Source organism: Delphinus delphis, chromosome 3 (genome assembly GCF_949987515.2).
Source record: "Delphinus delphis chromosome 3, mDelDel1.2, whole genome shotgun sequence".
Taxonomy (NCBI): domain Eukaryota; kingdom Metazoa; phylum Chordata; class Mammalia; order Artiodactyla; family Delphinidae; genus Delphinus; species Delphinus delphis.
Window position 1 is genome coordinate 147,329,219 of NC_082685.1, and position 21,576 is coordinate 147,350,794.

The 21,576-nt window shown below is 37.9% G+C and overlaps 1 protein-coding gene across 3 annotated transcripts in view; it reads right to left on the reverse strand.

Annotated features, from left to right (window-relative positions):
* The window catches only part of CDH6 (cadherin 6), a 58,181-nt gene extending 37,109 nt beyond the window's left edge, over nt 1-21,072 (reverse strand). For 2 of the 3 annotated variants that reach the window (XM_060007087.1, XM_060007086.1), the window contains exon 1: nt 20,734-20,854. In XM_060007087.1, coding sequence (XP_059863070.1) covers nt 20,734-20,796 — 63 coding nt within the window. In that variant the 5' untranslated portion in view covers nt 20,797-20,854. Of the gene's footprint in view, nt 1-20,733 lie in introns of all 3 variants that reach the window. The other variant, XM_060007085.1, reaches the window with a different exon arrangement.
* Between the last annotated feature and the right edge of the window lie 504 nt (nt 21,073-21,576).

A 21,576-nucleotide genomic window follows, 5' to 3' on the forward strand; every position in this document is an offset into this window, starting at 1 on the left:
CAAGTTGTGACCACCAAAAATGTCTCCAGACGTTGCCAAATGTCCCCTGGGGGGCAAAATAGCCTCCTTTGAGAACCACTGATTGAATCCTATATCTATCTATCTATCTATTAATATCATCTATCTATCTATCATCTATCTATCAATATCATCTGTCATCTATCTATTATCTATCTAATCTATCCTTCAATCTTTTTTTCCTCAGTGCGTACCTTGTAACTTTAAAAATACGTTCATATAATACCGTAAAGTGCTCTGCATCTGCAGAGATTCCACATGACCCCACTCAATTCAATCTTTTACCTTTGTTAGATTTAATAAGCACTGAAACAGACCTTGTGTTATATGAAGGAGAATTTTTGACAAAACTGCTAAAAGCAAAAGAATTTTAAATCTAAACTCAGAGAAATGTATTAATTCCCTTGACATTTATCCTTTACACTCAATACCTTGAATTTAATGTCAAAAGTACCAGAGTAACTATTAAATGAACAAAACTTTAGTGCTATAATAGTTGTGGTAAGCAGAATAATGGCTCTCCCAAAGATGTTCATGTCCTAATTCCCAGAACCAATGACTATGTTACCTTACATGGCAAAAAAGACTTTACAAGTATGATTAAGATAAAGATTTTGAAGTAGTGAGACTGGATTAACCACATGAGCCCAATGTAATCACCAGGGTCCTTATAAGGGAAAGAAGTAGGGGAGAGCTGGAGTCAAAGAAGGAAATGTGATGATGGAGCAGAGGTCAGAGAGAGAGACTGAGATAGAGAGAGATTTGAAGATGCTATGCTGTTGTCTTTTGTGGAAGGGACCATGAACCAGGGAATGTAGTCAGCCTTTAGAAGCTCAAAAAGACAAGGAAACGGCTCCTCCCCTACAGCCTCCAGAAAGACATCTTGCGGCACCTTGATTTTAACCTAGCGAAACCCATTTCAGACTTTTGACCTCCAAAGCTATAAGATAATAAACTTGTACTATTTTAAGCCACTAAGTTTGTGGTAATTCATTACAGCAGCAATAGGAAACTAAGGTAGTTTTTTTGTTGTTCTTTTTTGAGGGGGGAGGATCTTAGTTCCCTGACCAGGGATCAAACCCGGGGCCATGGCAGTGATAGTGCCTAGTCCTAACCACTGGACCGCCAGGGAAGTCCCACTAAGGTAGTTCTTTACCTTTGGAATTCAAGGTGAGCTGGAACTGCATGTGGTCCTTCAAGAATTTCAGTGAAGAAAGAAGAAAACTAACACTTGGTGAACATTTACTATGTGTTAGGTACTGCAGGAATGCTTTGTTTGTTAATCAATAATACTCAGAATGGCTCCAGGAAGTAAGCTTTATTTTCTCCACTTTTTTCAGAGAAACTGAGGTTAGGGAGGTTAAGTAACTTATCCAAAGTTAAGAGCAGAGCCAGGGAGGTTACCAAGATCTGCCTGACTCCATCAGAGTCACTCTCTGACTCACATCAGAGAATACTACCAAAAAGCACTCCCTACCATGATTATAAACGTTTCTGGATTCATTATATTATTATATTAGCCCCCAGGCTAAATTATTTGTAAATTCTATTGGCACAAATGGTACAAATTATAATAGATGTTATTGTTCATTTGGGATTTATCAATTAAACAAATGCATTTTGGTTTATTCACTGCATGAAGTTATTTCCCCAAAAAGGAGTTGTTTACTGCCTTTTGCTTGGCTCTGGAAGACCAAGGTCTTTGGCAGACTGAGACATTAGTCTGACCTCCTGCTTAGTCTAACATTTTCATTTAAAAAAAGCCAGTGGTAAATCAAGCTGAGAGCCAGATATCCAGTCAAAAATTGATTTAGTAAGGCATTGTACCTCACCAATTACAATCCTACTTTTTGCCTTATAATGTAATCTCTTCAGCACTTACCAAATCTAAGGACACACACACACACACACACACACACACACACACACACACTCCCCTTGCCTCCTCTCTCTTTCTCTCTGTAAAAATACACTTTGGAAGAAAATATTAATAGATAAATGCAGACATCTGAGACATGATGATTCAAGCAGCAGAAATTTTAAAAAAATTATGCTCCTCACTAGTTAATGGACTTTTCCCCAAACGTGTTTTTCTTCAAAGGTAAAAAACATATTGGAAAAAAAAAAAGAAAAATATTGGATATAATATTCTTATGTAGATTCTTACTTAGAATCTAAAAAGTTAAAGCCATATCTTTATAAAACAAGTAGTTTGCTTTAGGGAGAAACTATTTCTCATTCAAATTCATAACTCTCAAGCATCCTGTACATGTCCAATAAATGATGATTAAACTGAATTCTGTAACCCACTCATATACTCAAGGAAATAATGGTGAGCAATTCTAGGAGAAATGATTATGAGTTCATTAACTAGTTTTTAGTTGTATTGCATGGCAGTAGCTTATAAGTTTTTAAATAATTTGAACAGCTTTGTTTTTTGTTTTTTCTTTAAGAGAATAACTGGGAAACAATCAGTGAAGAGAAATGTGTGCTGTCTGGATGGCCATGCTAGGGAAAGTGTGCTCATGATGATGTTAGTGCCCTAAATTCAAGTGCTCCAACTCCTAAGCCCTGTGCTACTCTTCCATTGCCCACCATGCCTGAAATACTCTCTACTACTTGAACATGGTAATAATGTGGTATAAGGGAAGAGTAGTAGACTAAACCATGTCAAAAAGCGTGGACTCCAGCTTCACCTTTGGCACTCTGCTGGCAATGGCACTGTGGTCTCTTAACCCCTCGGGGACTCTGTTTCCTTACACCCAGAAGGATTAAATTCTGCTCAACTGAGAGAGTGCTTAGGCAGATCATGAGGAATGCTTGTACACATGAAAACACTTTATAAACTGTAGTACTTGATAAAATGTGGAAAAATATTATCACTGCTCCTATCTCATTACAAATTTTCTGCAATAAAACTCTGCTAAAAAACAATCTAAGAAGCTTCCTCACCTACCAGGGGATGATTTCCCTTGTGTTGTGTTTTCTGTTCTGTCCCTCCCATGCAGCACCCTCCCCTTCTTTGAAGTTATTTGATGGTTTGAATTGCAGTAAAGATTCTGACTGTCTCATTATCATTTTAAAACTCAAGTAAGTGATGTCTAGACTGTTGAAAAGGAGATAAAACTGAATAAAGTACTGCCACTGAAGTCTGCCCAAGTCACTTCATTTTCTTGGTTTGATTTTAAAACAATATTTCCCTTTAAGAGGCAGGTAGATTGGTAATCACCAAGATCATAGCTTTCATACAAGGTAAATGATTCCCCCCTTTTGTTCTTTTTACAGAATACACACAGTTCGGAGGGTAGATAGAACACTCAAGATACAAATGGATAATAAAGTAATTTCTTATACTCCACTCTACCTTATTGATTTCTTTTCAAAAATTTTTAAACACTTTTATTTGGCAGTAATCTCAAACTTAGAGAAGATGCAAATATAAAAAATGCTTTACTTGATTTCTAAAGGGAAAGTTTGCTTCCTGGAGGGTATTTATCTTCATTGGAAAAACAAAAAAGAAAACCTAGGATGTAGATTAAGTAAATGAGCCAGATTCTTATGCCTCACGACTTATGAAAAGAAAACAATAAAGCATGCTAAAGTTTTGCATCACTGTTTTAAAGCAGAACTTTCTTTGCATCTCCTCTTTCATGTTCGCTTCTGAACTGTACTCATAATATAAACAGTAGAAAGAGTTAAGATGTGATTATTTTCCAGAAATGATTATATTTCTTGTGAGAACTCAAAATATGATTAGAAGAATATATAGTTGGTACAAAAAGAATTAGTCGTTATATAGAATTTTTCTCTCTCTGTGTTATCCCATTTTTCTGTATAGTTGATTTTTTTGTGAATCATTGCAATCAACATTCTCAGGTCTTAAATGATTTCTCTTTTACTGAGCACTTGAATTATCTGCACAGTGTAGCTTAGGAATTTTAAGAAAAAAATTTGTTTTCTATTAATGAACTCCGGCTTTTTCTCATTTTGTTTCAAACTTTCTTCTACTGAGATCCTAAATAATGTCTGATTTTTCATTTGTAAAAGTCTTAAAGGAACCAACTTTTATATTATTTGCTATATATTTTCACTTTTATCTTTCCTGTTTATGCACATACAACTAACTGTGTTATCTTTAATTTCTCTGGTTTGCACTAAGGAAGCTTGAGTTTTCTGCTATTATATCATAAAATACCTATGTCATTTTGATGTGAAATTTCCAGAGGTAGTTTCTGTGGAAAGACTTTCATGATGATTTGGTTTATATGTTTACTATCTAATATATCCTTGAACTTTAAAGACTAGATTTTCAGTTGTCCACAACACAAAACGCTATCGACGATATCCATATCAAATCATCCACGTCAATAAATTGGGAGGCAGCTTTTAGATAACACAGCAGTTTTTTATCTTTTGTGGTCCCTGCAGCCTAACTGAAGTAATATTTGACTGTTTCCAATGTGCAAAATCTGTGCTAGATATCTTTAAGGATAAAAATATGAGTGAGGTATAGTCTAGGGTCCTGCGGAGTTTATAAAGATACAAGTATTCAAAGGTTTAAATTCAATATCTAAAGTACTAATTTGAAAGACCAGACCTAGGACCCAATATAAAAGAGTACTCAGTATATTAAAGGTCAAAGTTTAACCTTAAACAAGGAATTAATTATTTAGCTCTTAAAAAATGTAATTAAACAATTAAATCAAAAGTAATTTTCCCACAATAATAAACTTTGGTGCAATAATATAAGGATCTCATGATATTAAATCCCACTTAACAACTTAACTATGATAATTCCAGTTTAAAACATTATACCCTAAGTGCGATAGTCATTTTTGATTGTTAGATGCATTGAAGTTTTATTGAAAAAATAACAAGACCTAACCAGACTCTTAACATTTCACAGTAGTTTAAATATTCAAAAACATAAACTCCAAATTGTGGTGTTAAGTAATGATGTTTTAAAATGAAATGATATATAGCCTTAATAGGAGGATCTACAAAAGTTACCAGGATCATCAAATTACATAAAGTGTAGTGCTCATTTTAGTTTTAGTTTGGTTGGGATAATAAAGAAAACTTTGTACTGTTATATATACTTGGCCCTCTGAATTGCTGGTGATGAGTTGTGTTTGCAGCTGCCTTAGCTGCTCTGGCACCATCTTCTGGCCCATAATACTTGACTTCAGAGAATGAGACTGAACATTAGTGGAATCATCAACTGGGCACTTTTGGTTCATCCTTCTCTTCACCTTTCCTGTTTTCTGAAGATGCACTTGATAGTAGGATGCCTTCCCTCCTTATTCTGGTGTTCCCTTAGTACCTTCCTAGTGAGTACCATATGCTGACCCCATTCTAAGCTCTTTCTCGTATTAACTTAATTAATCCTCACCTCAACAACTTTATTACTCCCCTCATTTAACAGCTGAAGAAATGGAGAGCAGAGAGAGGTTAAATAACTTGCCCAAGATTACCCAGGTAGTCACAGTGTAGCTGAGGCTCAAACATAGGCAGGCTGCCCACGCTATTAACTTTATAGTCTCTGGTGAATAATTGTTGAATGAATGAAAGCCATTTTCTCTCCAAATCTATTTGAAAATGCAAGAGCTGAGATAAATTCTTCAGCTGCCTTCTTAACTCCAATCTCTGTTCCCTCTAGTCAGCATTAAATCCCACATCCAGACGGATACGTCAGGCTTTTTGTTATGCTTTCATTACTGCCCTCAGGTCTTCTGAAGCACACCAATTCACCTAAAGTATTTATCCATATATCTTACACGTGTATACATTTTAATCTTTTAAAGTGCCTCCCTTTTCTTGTGCATATGTGTTCTCTGTGAATAGAAAACTGGAAGAAACTATAAATATTTTTCCTGTGAAACATTTTGGCATGCTGCTTTTCTTCTTATTCCAGGCTGCATAATTTCAAATTTGATTCCTCACACTGACCTTTGAGAATAGCTGTTGTTATTTGTACTTATTTATCAATAATGGCAATAAGAAAAAAACCTCTAATTCTCTTATGGAGAATTCTGTACTTTCTTTCAATATCTTCTTCAATTCTAGATGGAAAGATAGGTATTCAAAGAATATTGATATATTTAGCACACTCATGAGGATATGATATATGTCATGTATGTATCAATATATGATGACAATGTATATTACATTATCATCTTAATAACTGGCAATGTAAAAACTTGTAGGAAGGTGGAGCTTGCTAACAGCAGCCTACATCTATACAAAAAGAGTTGAATCCTTGAGTTTCCAATGATACATTAACATCTAAATATAATCTCTAAATTTGATGAAGGTTGTTAAAGGCAGGACCCCTTCCAAAACCCATTTATTTTTGGTAGAAAAGGGTAGAATATTAGAAAGACAGCTTTTAATTTTGACTAGAGGTAGGGCACTCTAAAAGTTAAATTTATAATTCTTGTTGCAATGTATTCTTAGTTTCTCATATTTAAAATAATGTACGAATTCACATCAATGGAAATGAAGAAAATCAGTGGTTTAAGAATATTTTGACCTTTGACTGCCAATATGTCAGGGATTTTTAACTGATTTTTGAAATGAGTCAATCAAAATGATAATTAGGGATTTTGATTTTAAAAGACATGTAAACTGGGATGTTGGCATTCTGTATATTTATATTCCCATTCTGCTAGGGTGGACCCATACATGACAAAAAATGAAGAACTCTGGTGCAAATCAAATATTTACATGGTTTCATAAACAGATTAAGGTGATGAGTAAAGAAATACTTAACAACGTCCATAGGCTAGATTCTGGCGGGTTTGTTATAACGAGCATGCAGAGCCTCTATAACCTTCTGACAGCCTCTAGCTCTGTTTGGCTTGTGGAGCACGGAGGCAAAATAACTCAGTGGGAACGGAAAGGATTTGAACCTTTAACTCTCTTCTGTTCGACTTGATCCCTCCATTTTTTTCAGCAAATTGAGTTATAAGCAGAGGATATAGGAGTCCACAGGCATAATAACATGGAAGTTGGAGGATTTGGGATTGGGTCCTTGTTTGGCTTTCTATACTTTACTCTGCTTGTGTGACCCAGGTAGCCAAACAGTGCATTTGGGTTTATGACCAAGGTCAGACATTCTAACTCTTCTGCTCTCCATGTGAGTGACTGCAGAGAGGGAGGTTTAAGACTCAGAGAACGGCTGTTACACAGGACATTTTCTTACGCATAAAATAGCAAATTGAAGCTTTTGTCGTAAAGAAAGTGGAATCAGTTGGCCGATAGTGGAAACAAAATCAGCATTACTGCCAGTTATTGACAGTTGGGAAGTTACTTCTGGAAACATTTTTAAAAAGTACGTTCAAGGAGCAAGTGAAGGCACGTTCTCTTAAATACACTAACCGGTTGAAATATGAAAATGTTAAATGTCTGAGCATTAAATTTAAATGATGAAGAAGAGAGATGTGCCCAAGGCATTTGCCCTGACACAGGGAGAAAAGATTACTGCAGGTGACTGAATCAGAATAGAAGTTTAGAGAAGGTTATCAAGGGAAATAAAAAGAAAAGTGACTTTTTCATCATGATGACCAGAAACACCACTAATTGCATATCTAATTTTAAAATGCCGACCTATAACTATTTTGAGTAACACTGATGTGTTCTTGAAATTAAAACAAGAAAAATTAAAAAGAATGCGTGGAATAATAATGCAACACATCTGTGTAGCTCTTTAAACGTAGTCTCTAAAATTTTTTTCTGTTTCTCTCTACGCTTGGGTTTCACACAGCAGGTCCTCAGTAGGTATTTGTGGTATTGAGTTGAATGCAATCATTGAATGCCAAAGCATATTCTAGGACTGTTTCTTCATTTGTGCCTCAAAATGTCTCTGTGAAGTAGTGGATGCACAGGGTAGGGGATATAACTGAGTACTTGTGAGGTCAGACAGAGGTCGACTGCCAGGTTATAGCAGTCAGAGATCTTGGGCTAAAGTACTGGCCCAATCTGAGCCTTAGTTTACTCCTCTGTAAAACAGGGATTACAGTGGAAACTCACTGGTGAGGATACATTGCAATACTACACCTGAAGCATTTAGCAGAGTGTTTGGAACAAAACAATACTCAGTAAGTGTTAGCTATGAAGATGTTTTAATCTGATGTTCCTGTTTAAGCAGCAGTGGTTAATTAGTCTCTGAATCACCTTAGGAGGTCTCTATTCCTAAGTCTATGCTCTTTAAAAAAAAAAAAAGGAATATAAGAAAGCAATCTTTTAATGACAGCATTTTTAAATGGTCTTTCAGATGAATAAAATATGGCTTCATGTTGACTGAATTTGGATTACGTAATTAGGAACAAATAATTGTTCATTCCTAATTTTAAAGGTGTATATGGCTGAAAACTTTTATTTTTATGGGCTGTTAAAACATTACTGTCTAATTATCCTATGACTAGTTGCTCATTGAATCGGGTAGACATTAACGACTCAAGAGAAAGGCATATTAGGAGGACCTGTACATTAGAGCATCAAAGGGAACCCAAATTTTCAGGATATTTAAAAAAGCACAGCATATCAATTTTTGGAAAAACTCCCCCAAGAAAACCATCACCAAGATGGCGGAGTAGAAGGACGTGCTCTCATTCCCTCTTGCGAGAACACCGGAATCACAACTAACTGCTGAACAGTCATCGACAGGAAGACACTGGAACTCACCAGAAAAGATACCCCACATGAAAAGACAAAGGAGAAGCCACAATGAGATGGTAGGAGGGGCGCAATCACAAAAAAAATCAAGTCCCATAACTGCTGGGTGGGTGACTCACAAACTGGAGAACACTTATACCACAGTAGTCCACTCACTGGAGTGAAGGCTCCGAGCCCCACATCAGGCTTCCCAACCTGGCGGTCTGGCAACGGGAGGAGGAATTCCTAGAGAATCAGACTTTGAAGGCTAGTGGGATTTGATTGCAGGACTTCAACAGGACTGGGGGAAACAGAAACTCCACTCTTGGAGGGCACACAAAAAGTAGAGTGTGCATCAGGACCCAGGGGAAGGAGCAGTGACCCCATAGGAGACTGAACCAGACATACCTGTTAGTGTTGGAGGGTCTCCTGCAGAGGCAGGAGGTGGCTGTGTCTCACCGTGAAGACAAGGGCACTGGCAGCAGAAGTTCTGGGAAGTACTCCTGGAGGTAAGCCCTCCCAGAGTCTACCATTAGCCCCACCAAAGAGCCGGGTAGGCTCCAGTGTTGGGTTGCCTCAGGCCAAACAACCAACAGGGAGGGAACCCAGCCCCAACCATCAGCAGACAAGCGGATTAAAGTTTTATTGAGCTCTGCCCACCAGAGCAAAGCCAGCTCTACACACCACCAGTCCCTCCCATCAGGAAACTTGCACAAGCCTCTTAGATAGCCTCATCCACCAGAGGGAAGAGAGCAGCAGTAAGAAGAACAGAAGCAAGAAGAACTACAAAAGCAAGAAGACAGGAAAAGCAAGAAGAACTATAATCCTGCAACCTGTGGAACAAAAACCACATTCACAGAAAGATAGACAAGATGAAAAGGCAGAGGGCTATGTACCAGATGAAGGAACAAGATAAAACCCCAGAAAAACAACTAAATGAAGTGGAGACAGGCAACCTTCCAGAAAAAGAATTCAGAATAATGATAGTGAAGATGATCCAGGACCTCGGGAAAAGAATGGAGGCAAAGCTCGAGAAGATGCAAGAAATGTTTAACAAAGACCTAGAAGAATTAAAGAACAAACAAACAGATGAACAATACAATAACTGAAATGAAAACTACACTAGAAGGAATCAATAGCAGAATAACTGAGGCAGAAGAACGGATGAGTGACCTTGAAGACAGAATGGTGGAATTCACTGCTGTGGAACAGAATAAAGAGAAAAGAATGAAAAGAAATTAACACAGCCTAAGAGACCTCTGGGACAACATTAAACACAACATTTGCATTATAGGGGGTCCCAGAAGGAGAAGGGAGAGAGAAAGGACCAGAGAAAATATTTGAAGAGATTACAGTCAAAAACTTCCCTAACATGGGAAAGGAAATAGCCACCCAAGTCCAGGAAGTGCAGAGAGTCCCATACAGGATAAACCCAAGGAGAAACACGCCAAGACACATAGTAATCAAATTGGCAAAAATTAAAGACAAAGAAAAATTATTGAAAGCAGCAAGGAAAAAATGACAAATAACATACAAGGAAACTCCCATAAAGATAACAGCTGATTTCTCAGCAGAAACTCTAAAAGCCAGAAGGGAGTGGCATGATATATTTAAAGTGATGAAAAGGAAGAAACTAAAACCAAGATTACTCTACCCAACAAGGATCTCGTTCAGATTCGATGGAGAAATCAAAAGCTTTACAGACAAGCAAAAGCTAAGAGAATTCAGCACCACCAAACCAGCTCTACAACAAATGGTAAAGGAACTTCTCTAAGTGGGAAACACAAGAGAAGAAAAGGACCTACAAAAACAAACCCAAAACAATTAAGAAAACGGTCATAGGAACATACATATTGATAATTACCTTAAACGTGAATGGATTAAATGCTCCAACCAAAGGACACAGCTTGCTGAATGGATACAAAAACAAGACCCATATTTATGCTGTCTACAAGAGACCCACTTCAGACCTAGAGACACATACGGACTGAAAGTGAGGGGATGGAAAAAGATATTCCATGCAAATGGAAATCCAAAGAAAGCTGGAGTAGCAATACTCATATCGGTTAAAACAGACTTTAAAATAAAGAATGTTACAAGAGACAAGGAAGGACACTACATAATGATCAAGGGATCAATCCAAGAAGAAGATATAACAATTATAAATATATATGCACCCAACATAGGAGCACCTCAGTACATAAGACAACTGCTAACAGCTATAAAAGAGGAAATCGACAGTAACACAATAATAGTAGGGGACTTTAACACCTCACTTACACCAATGGACAGATCATCCAAACAGAAAATTAATAAGGAAACACAAGCTTTAAATGACACAATAGACCTGATAGATTTAATTGATATTTATAGGACATTCCATCCAAAAACAGCAGATTACACTTTCTTCTCAAGTGTGCACAGAACATTCTCTAGGATAGATCACATCGTGGGTCAAAAATCAAGCCTCAGTACGTTTAAGAAAATTGAAATCATATCAAGCATCTTTTCTGACCACAACGCTATGAGATTAGAAATCAATTATAAGGAAAAAAACTTAAAAAACAAAAACACATGGTGGCTAAACGTTACTAAATAACCAAGAGATCACTGAAGAAATCAAAGAGGAAATCAAAAAATACCTAGAGACAAATGACAATGAAAACACGACAATCCAAAACCTATGGGATGCAGCAAAAGCAGTTCTAAGAGGGAAGTATATACCTATACAAGCCTACCTCAAGAAACAAGAAAAACTCAAATAATCTAACGTTACATCTAAAGGAACTAGAGAAAGAAGAACAAACAAAATTCAAAGTTAGCAGAAGGAAAGAAATCATAAAGATCAGAGCAGAAATAAATGAAACAGAAACAAAGAAAATGATAGCAAAGATCAATAAAACTAAAAGCTGGTTCTTTGAGAAGATAAACAAAATTGATAAACAATTAGGCAGACTCATCAAGAAAAAGAGGGAGAGGACTCAAATCAATAAAATTAGAAATGAAAAAGAAGTTACAACAGACACCGCAGAAATACAAAGCATACTAGGAGACTACTACAAGCCACTCTATGCCAATAAAATGGACAACCTGCAAGAAACGGAAAAATTCTTATAAAGGTATAACCTTCCAAGACTGAATCAGGAAGAAATAGAAAATATGAACAGAACAATGAAATTGAAACTGTGATTAAAAATCTTCCAACAAACAAAAACCCAGGACCAGATGGCTTCACAGGTGAATTCAATCAAATATTTAGAGAAGAGCTAACACCCATGATTCTCAAACTCTTCCAAAAAATTGCAGAGGAGGGAACACTCCCTAACTCATTCTATGAGGCCACCATCACCCTGTTCCAAAACCAGACAAAGATACTACAAAAAAAGAAAATTACAGCCCAATATCACTGATGAATATAGATGCAAAAATCCTCAATAAAATACTAGCAAACAAAAACCAACAACACATTAAAATGATCATACACTATGATCAAGTGGGATATATCCCAGGAATGCAAGGATTCTTCAACATACGCAAATCAGTCAATGTGATACACCATATTAACAAATTGGAGAATAAAAACCATATGATCATCTCAATAGATGCAGAAAAAGCTTTTGACAAAATTCAACACCCGTTTATGATAAAAACTCTCCAGAAAGTGGGCATAGAGGGAACCTACCTCAACATAATAAAGGCCATATATGACAAACCCACAGCAAACATCATTCTCAATGGTGAAAAACTGAAACCATTTCCTCTAAGATCAGGAACAAGACAATGATGTCCACTCTCACCACTATTGTTCAACATAGTTTTGGAAGTCCTAGCCACGGCAGTCAGAGAAGAAAAAGAAATAAAAGGAATCCAAATTGGAAAAGAAGAAGTAAAACTGTCAATGTTTGCAGATGACATGTTACTATACATAGAGAATCCTAAAGATGCCACCAGAAAACTACTAGAGCTAATCAATGAATTGGGTAAAGTTGCAGGATACAAAATCAATGCATAGAAATCTCTTGCATTCCTATACACTAATGATGAAAAATCTGGAAGAGAAATTAAGGAAACTCTCCTATTTACCATTGCAACGAAAAGAATAAAATACCTAGGAATAAACCTATCTAGGGAGACAAAATACCTGTATGCAGAAAACTACAAGACATTGATGAAAGAAATTAAAGATGATACCAACACATGGAGAGATATACTATGTTCTTGGAGTGGAAGAATCAATATTGTGAAAATGACTATACTACTCAAAGCAATCTACAAATGCAATGCAATCCCTATCAAACTACCAATGGCATTTTTTACAGAACTAGAACAAAAAAATCTTAAAATTTGTATGGAGACACAAAAGACCCCGAATAGCCAAAGCAGTTTTGAGGGAAAAAAATGGAGCTGGAGGAATCAGACTCCTTGACTTCAGACTATACTACAAAGCTACGGTAATCAAAACAATATGGTACTGGCACAAAAACAGAAATATATATCAATGGAACAAGACAGAAAGCCCAGAGATAAACCCACGCACATATGGTCAACTAATCTGTGACAAAGGAGGCAAGGATATACAATGGAGAAAAGACAGTCTCTTCAATAAGTGGTGCTGGGAAAACCAGACAGCTACATGTAAAAGAATGAAATTAGAACACTCCCTAACACCATACACAAAAATAAACTCAAAATGGATTACAGACCTAAATGTAAAACCGGACACTATAAAACTCTTAGAGGAAAACATGGGAAGAACACTGTTTGACATAAATGACAGCAAGATCTTTTTTGATCCACTTCCTAGAGTAATGGGAATAAAAACAAAAATAAACAAATGGGACCTAATGAAACTTAAAAGCTTTTGCAAAGCAAAGGAAACTATAAACAAGATGAAAAGACAACCCTCAGAATGGGAGAACATATTTGCAAACGAATCAACAAAGGATTAATCTCCAAAATATATAAACAGCTCATGCAGCTCAATATTAAAAAAACAAACAACCCAATCCAAAAATGCGCAGAAGACCTAAATAGACATTTCTCCAAAGAAGACATACAGATGGCCAAGAAGCACATGAAAAGCTGCTCAACATCACTAATTATTAGAGAAATGCAAATCAAAACTACAATGCCGTATCACCTCACACCAGTTAGAATGGGCATCATCAGAAAATCTACAAACAACAAATGCTGGAGAGGGTGCGGAGAAAAGGGAACCCTCTTGTACTGTTGGTGGGAACGTAAGTTGATACAGCCACTATGGAGAACAGTATGGAGTTTCCTTAAAAAAGTAAAAATAGAACTACCATATGACCCAACAATCCCCCTACTGGGCATATACCCAGAGAAAACCATAATTCAAAAAGACTCATGTACTCCAATGTTCATTGCAGCACTATTTACAATAGCCAGGTCATGGAAGCAACCTAAATGTCCAGCGACAGATGAATGGATAAAGAAAATGTGGAACGTATATACAGTGGAATATTACTCAGCTATAAAAAGGAATGAAATTGGGTCATTTGTAGAGATGTGGATGGATCTACTTACGGAGTGAAGTAAGTCAGAAAGAGAAAAACAAATATTGTATATTAACAGATATATGTGGAACCTAGAAAAATGGTAGAGATGAACCGGTTTGCAGGGCAGAAGTTGAGACACAGATGTAGAGAACAAATGTATGGACACCAAGGGGGTTAAACAGCGGGGGGTGGGGGTGGTGGTGGGATGAATTGGAGATTGGGATTGACATGTATACACTAACATGTATAAAATGGATGACTAATAAGAACCTCCTGTATAAAAAAAGAAAATAAAATTCAAAATTTCAAAAAAAAAAGAAAAGACAAAATAGGAAGATTTTGAGCAAGACTAATAAATAAACCAAGAGGGCAGGCATAGATAAATCATATTAGGAATAAAAAAAAAATTGCAGATTGAAAAAAAATAAGAAACCATCACCAACTTCCAAAAAGCTAACATCAGAAAATATCTATGAAATATATGGTTTATCAAATTCCACAAAAACAGATCTCTTGATATGCTGCTAAAAATAGAAGCATTTCAATGGCCTCTAATGGAGACTAGTTTTACCTATACATTGTGTGGAAGGAGAGGATTAAGAACATTGTGAGGGATAAAATGGAGGAGACAAGGAAATTAAGTGTTGCTGTGGGCTGTTTAATGATAATATGTGAATCTTTTGCCTAAAATTGTGCATAGTTTTGAGATTTTAAATATATTCATTCTTATATTAATGAACAACCATGTCTTCAAAATCTAATCTATATCTACCTATGTTTTTTTCTTATTGAATTTAATCTTAGACTATATACCAGCTATTGTCAAGGAATTGCTATATTATGTAAAGCTGGAAGAAGGGGCATGGGGTTTTCTGAAAATGTGGAATTACAATGCTTCCCTCTTATTTTTCTATTCAGCTTACATAAAGCCAAAGATAATCTAAGTGATTCTGCATAAAATCAAATACTCTTTCCTTTAGCCCTTGACAAGAAAACATGTACCTCTTTCTGTTTTCTGTGCCAGCATCAGTGACACTCTCACTATCCTGATTGTTCTATCTTGAAATCTCCGACTTTTTGAACCTCCTGCATTCTCTCCTTTGGCTTCTGCAACCAGTTAATTGGGAAGTACTGGTAATTCTCCCTCTGCCAGATGGGCTAACACCTGTTCTTCCCTTAAGATGTGGTCCCAACACCATCATTGTCTCTAGGAAGCTCTGTTGAACCCCTGAGCCCAGGTGGCCCCTCTCCTTTATATTTCAACAATACTTTGGGGATGCCCATTTTATCACTGAGCTTGCCACATCTAATTATAATTATTGCCAATAATATTCTCCTAGGGCAATGGTTCTCAAGTTTCGCCACATATTCGGATCATAAATACTTAATTAAAAACCAACTAAATCAGAATCTCTGGGGAAGTGAGACCCAGACCAACGTACATATTGTTAAAAGCAGCACTTCTCAAATTTTAATATGCATAAAATTCACCTAAAATTCTGCTTTTGTTGAAAAGCAGATTCTGATTCAATAGATCTCAGGTGGGGCCTAAGAGTCTAAAGTTCTAACAAGCTCCCAGACACAGATGCCGCTTATGCTAAATCAGCATAAAAGATCCCCCAAATGGTTATGTATTTTAGAATATGGGTCCCCAGCCTTTTTGGCACCAGGGACCGGTCTCTCGGAAGACAATTTTTCCACGGCGGTGGGCCGGGGGAGGGGGCGGTAGATGGTTCAGGCGGAAAGGCGAGCTATGGGGAGCGGCAGGTGAAGCTTCGCTCCCCACGCGCCCGCCCCCCCTCACCGCCCCGCCCGCCTCTCACCTCCTGCTGTGTGGCCCGGTTCCTAATAGGCCGTGTGGCCCAGGGGTTGGGACCCCTGTTTCAGAAAATAGCATCTTCCTTATCTGTATCCGTATCCACGTCTATATCTTACGCTCACAAACTTTTACCCAATATAAGACCACTTCTTTCTATTCTGATACCTCTGCCTGCCACCACCTTTTCAGGTATGTAGAGGTGTTGAGAATTGTCTCATAAATCAGAGTTTGGGTGTCAATATTTCACCTGTAACTGGCCTTTCTTACTTGTATTTACAAGTGCATCCCTCCCCAGCTGTGCCATGTCCATGTTTCTGTGTTAATCTTACTGGACACAGAACAATGCTGAGAAGCATTAAGACAGTATGAGAAGGAAGGTCTTGCTACCTTTGCTTGTGCTTCAATTTTTAAATTATTATTAATTAATTATTTTTGGCGATTAACCTATTTTTGGGTCTTCGTTGCTGCGCGCAGGCTTTCTCTAGTTGCAGCGAGCGGGGGCTACTCTTCGTTGCAGTGCTTGGGCTTCTCATTGCGGTGGCTTCTTTTGTTGCGGAGCACGGGCTCTAGGCACACGGGCTTCAGTAGTTGTGGCACTTGGGCTCAGTAGTTGTGGCTTGCGGGCTCTACAGCGCAGGCTCAGTAGTTGTGGCGCACGGGCTTAGCTTCTCCACGGCATGTGGGATCTTCCTGGACCAGGGCTCAAGCCATGTCCCCTGCATAGGCAGGCGGATTCTTAACCACTGTGCCACCAAGGAAGTCCCTGTGCTTTAATTTTAAAGCATGATCTTGTATATTCACTTCATTGTCACTCCAGCCTCCAGACTCCATCTTCTGCTGCTTCTCGGATGCTTATGTGACTTTCTTTTTCTCCTTCTACACCAGGTAGCCTCTTGCTCCCACACCCATTCTCACATTTTCCCCCATTGTGAAGTCACTGTCATCCCTACTGACTTACCTCCAAATAACTGGAACCAAGGAACACACATATAAACAGCTGCTTATAATGTAAAAACTTCTTTCTTCTACTTTAAGTGTATTTGCTCAACCATATTACTTTTCCTTAGTTAATGCTTCTGTTACATGTACAGATCAACCTTTTCAGTTTTAGGTCTCAAGAATAGGCTCTAAGTAGCTATTATTTAGTAGGGCTAATGACAAAATTTAAGGTTCTATTAGCCATTGTACACCTTTATATACCAATCTAACCACATTCCTATGGTTCCCAGAGTGTGCACCAAGGCACCCTGGTGTGCAGCAGGGAACTCGCTGCAGCACCAGGAAATATTTTAAAAATTTGAGGGAAATACAGCAACACGAGCTATCAGACATCTTGCGAATTACTAGCTCAGAGTAGATCACAGTTTCAACAGCAGGTGGTGCTACATTCCTTTCGATGATGTCATATACTTATTAAGATGGGTTTCCCACAGTGCCCGTGTTAAAAAGCAAGTACCGTGTGAAAATCAATGTGGAAAAGGAAACCAGGGGTCGGTGTCCAATCTGAGAAGTTGTGCAGTGTCCAATACCTGCCCACATTCCATTAGGAAGTAACGTTATTTAAGAGTGAAATAAAAATATTATTTTTTCTATTAATTGCTATTTTAGTTACTTATTTGTTACAACATAAATACGTATTAAGTTGTTTGGGCCTAATTATTTCTTTTGGCCTAAGGGCATTGTGAAAAAATTATCGAGATGTTACAGGCATTGCAAACCAAGAAAGTTTTGGAACCTCTGCTATAGTCTAATTTTTTTTTTTCCCCCAAATTTCTTGACCTTGTGGATTCGGATAATCTCATCAGGTACCTGTTTACTCCAAATCTTTTAAAAGTGGACCAACCTGTTGCCACATGAGAAACGAACCTTTTTTTTTCTTTTTAAATATTTATTTTTTGTCTACGTTTAACTGTGGTAAAAAACAAATAGTAGTCTAATCCCTTTGTCTGTTGATAGAACATATAGTCCAAAGACAGATTCAGGAAAATGCCTTATCAATAGTTCAGGGACACCTCTTACATACATCTGATGTAGCAATGCTGGCACCTACGATAACTTCAATTATTGCCCTTGACTTTTTTTTTTCTAGTGTATATTTTTTATGGGTTATAACTTCAAGGAGGTGGAGCAGGGGCAGATAATGATGAGGAAGGGAAACTTATCTTGCTGCCGATAAAATATCCAAATCCAACGAATCAAACTGAAGCTGTGATTGTGAAGGGGTTTTCCCACAGTCCTCTACATTTGCCAGCCACTGAGAGATCCGTCAGTTATATCATTTTACTTTTTCAATGATATAAAAGTCAGTAACCCACTTCCATGCATTACAGACAGATTTAATAGAGTGTATACAATGGAGTTTTCATGAATAACTTCTTTCTGCACCTACTACGTGCCAGCCACTAGTTCTTGTCTCACTTTACACTGCAGCTCCATGCCGTAGGTAGGCATTGCTCCATGCATTTTCTAGATGAAGAAAGTAAAGTCTGGAAAGGTTAATAGCCTGCCGTGGGCCAGACGACTGGCAATTGGCAGCACAGCGATGCAGCCTCAGATCTGCTTGACTCCACAGCTTGCAATTTCTCCCCGTGGCAATATTACCTCTCACAATTATAATCATAAAACTGATTCTTCTGGGGCTTCCCTGGTGGCGCAGTGGTTGAGAGTCCGCCTGCCGATGCAGGGGACACGGGTTCGTGCCCCGGTCCGGGAGGATCCCACATGCCGCGGAGCGGCTGGGCCCGTGAGCCATGGCCGCTGAGCCTGCGCGTCCGGAGCCTGTGCTCCACAACGGGAGAGGCCACAGCAGTGAGAGGCCCGCGTACCACAAAAAAAAAAACAAAACAAAAACAAAACAAAACAAAACAAAAACTGATTCTTCTGAGGTTTTATCCATTGTTGCTTCTAGTATTTTGAAATATCTGGCCTTTTTTTTTTTTTTTTTTTTTTTCCTTTTGCGGTACGTGGGCCTCTCCTGTTGTGGAGCACAGGCTCCGGACGCACAGGCTCAGTGGCCATGGCTCACGGGCCCAGCCGCTCCGCGGCACGTGGGATCTTCCCAGACTGGGGCACGAACCCGTGTCCCCTGCATCGTCAGGTGGACTCTCAACCACTGCGCCACCAGGGAAGCCCTACCTGGCCTTTCTTTAAAAATACATGTATTTTTATGTAAAATGGCATCACAATTTGAGAAGAAAAAGAAAAGAAAGGGGGGATCAATTATTTAAATACAGCACTTTAAAAAACTTAATCTTCTATAACAATAATGTTATTTGTATTGTAGAAAGTGCTTTAAAGATGATAAGATTATTGTTATTTTTTACAATAATTTTTTAGCCTTGCCAGTGTAGTGCTATTCAAATTTCACAGAGGAAATGGGGTGAAGTACAAGTAAGCGGACTGTCTTCAGCAGTCACACAGTATGTGAATTTCATAGCAAATACAAGGTTAGACCCTTGGGGATCCGTGTTGATGTTCACCCCTTCACTGAATACTTCCTCTCCTCCTTTATTCCACATTAATAATTCACTTCACTGGAACGATGCCTGGTTACCTCAGCCCAAGCCATGGATGGCTTTCCTTCATTTATTGTGGTAAATGCTTAAAGAGAATATTGGCACGGGGTTATTCAGGGATATTTGATAACAGATTGAAGTGTGAACATGCAGCCCCTGGAATCTGTAAAATTTATGCTTTTTGAGTGATATCCAAATATAGATGTTCTAAAATTGTAGCTGTAATCATAAAGACATTTTATCATCTCTATTATGTTTGTTCCCAGTGTGTTTACGTAAAGGATGTATGACAATTATTTTTCTTATCAATACCATGTTCTGAAACAGAGAACCTACGAAGTACAAACCTGTGTCCCTGTCTTTTTTCACTTATTTGCGGGATGCAGATATTCTGCGACGGGAATGTAGCTGATGATAAAATTTCAGTGAAAACTCATGATGACAGTATAACTAAGCTGTTTCCCTGACTCAGCTCCAGTAATCTGGAAGGGCTGTAATAAGCGATACATCCTCATTTTACTTTCTGGAGTCAATAAAATGGTCAGATGATATTTGGAAATAGCACCTTTACATAATCATTTTTTCTCTTTTGTGAACCTTGCCACGATTAAATCATAAGTTTTGAAATGCCTGGCTCTTGCCAATTATGGGAGATAAGACAAAACAGCAACAGCAGTAACAACTAAATCTAAGGCAGTGGTGGGTTTTGAGGACAAAGGGCTCCATTTGGTCAGAGAATGGATGGCACTGTAGGTAGCAGAGTTAAAAAATAGTTAATTTGAACGTGGCCAAAGGACTAAAGCTCAGAATGTTTCCTTTCACAATGAGAAAAAGGAAACTTCTTTTCCTTACAGCTTAATCACTCTATTCCTATTTTTAATACATACTACTTTATAGAATAGCTGGACCGCATTTTTCAAGCTAAAGTAAAAATTCAAGGATTTATGATAATCCTATGCGGCTGGTTGTAGGTGTTTCGTTTTCAACGGAAGCATTTCTCTTTCTTTGTTGCAGTGCTAACATTTCTCAGCTTCTCGCTACAATCTTCCTGAAACTACTCAAGTGAAAAAAAAAAAGTCTTACCAGATAAGCAACAATTCTTACTGTACTGGGGGAATATTTCACATCTTCCCCATCTATTTATGAGAAGTAACTTCTTCAAGCTTTTAAAACCAGAATGTCAAAAAGCCCAGTGGAATCCTACCTTGCCCACATACTGATAATCGGATCCTGTGTATTCCTCCAGCAGAAAGAACTGATTCCACATCCAGCTCCTTTTCGAACGGTTCAGCTCATTTTTGCTGTTTCCAGAGAGCTCCAGGGTCCTTTTCTTTGCGGGGAAACCACTAGTCCTCTTAGATAATGGAGTTGAGAAAGTTGGGTAGGGCTGGCCAACCCAAAAGAGAAGCAAGAAGTATCGGTAAGTTCTCATTTTGATGACACAGTCCAGTCTCTGAGTAGTGGGTACCCTTCTCCTTGAAGTGTCTTTTTTCACTGCACTGTATCCAGCCTCATTCCTCCTCTCTTCCTTAATGTTCTTGGCTTGGCTCTCAGAGGATATCTGGAAAGAATAATAACATATTAAGCATTTTTAGAGGTGCTTAAAATTCAGCGTTAGAGCAAATAAGCTCTGGGAAAAAAAGAGGACATAAATTTGAATAGCAAAACAACAAAAAATAAATTGTCTATCAGTTTTGAAATGAGGAAAACAGTCTTTCAGATATGCTAAATGGAAGGTGTGTTCCGAGTAGGAAGCTGCTGTTTTTCTCTCTCCTTTTCTATCACTTAAAAACCCTATTTTAAGTAATAGCATTGCTGTAGGTCAACATGCCAGAGTGGATTATTTCACTACTCTTTTACCTCTGAGTATGTGGGTTGAGATCTGGTTAGAAGAAATGAGTTTGTGTTTCTGATTCTATCTGCATATTTATCCTCATGAAAGAATATCACAGACAGTTTTGATTCAATTGAAAGTGGATAATGTTGAAATTTCGCTACAGTGTATCGAGCACCTGTGATGTGGATGCAGAAGCCTGTTCTGCAGACT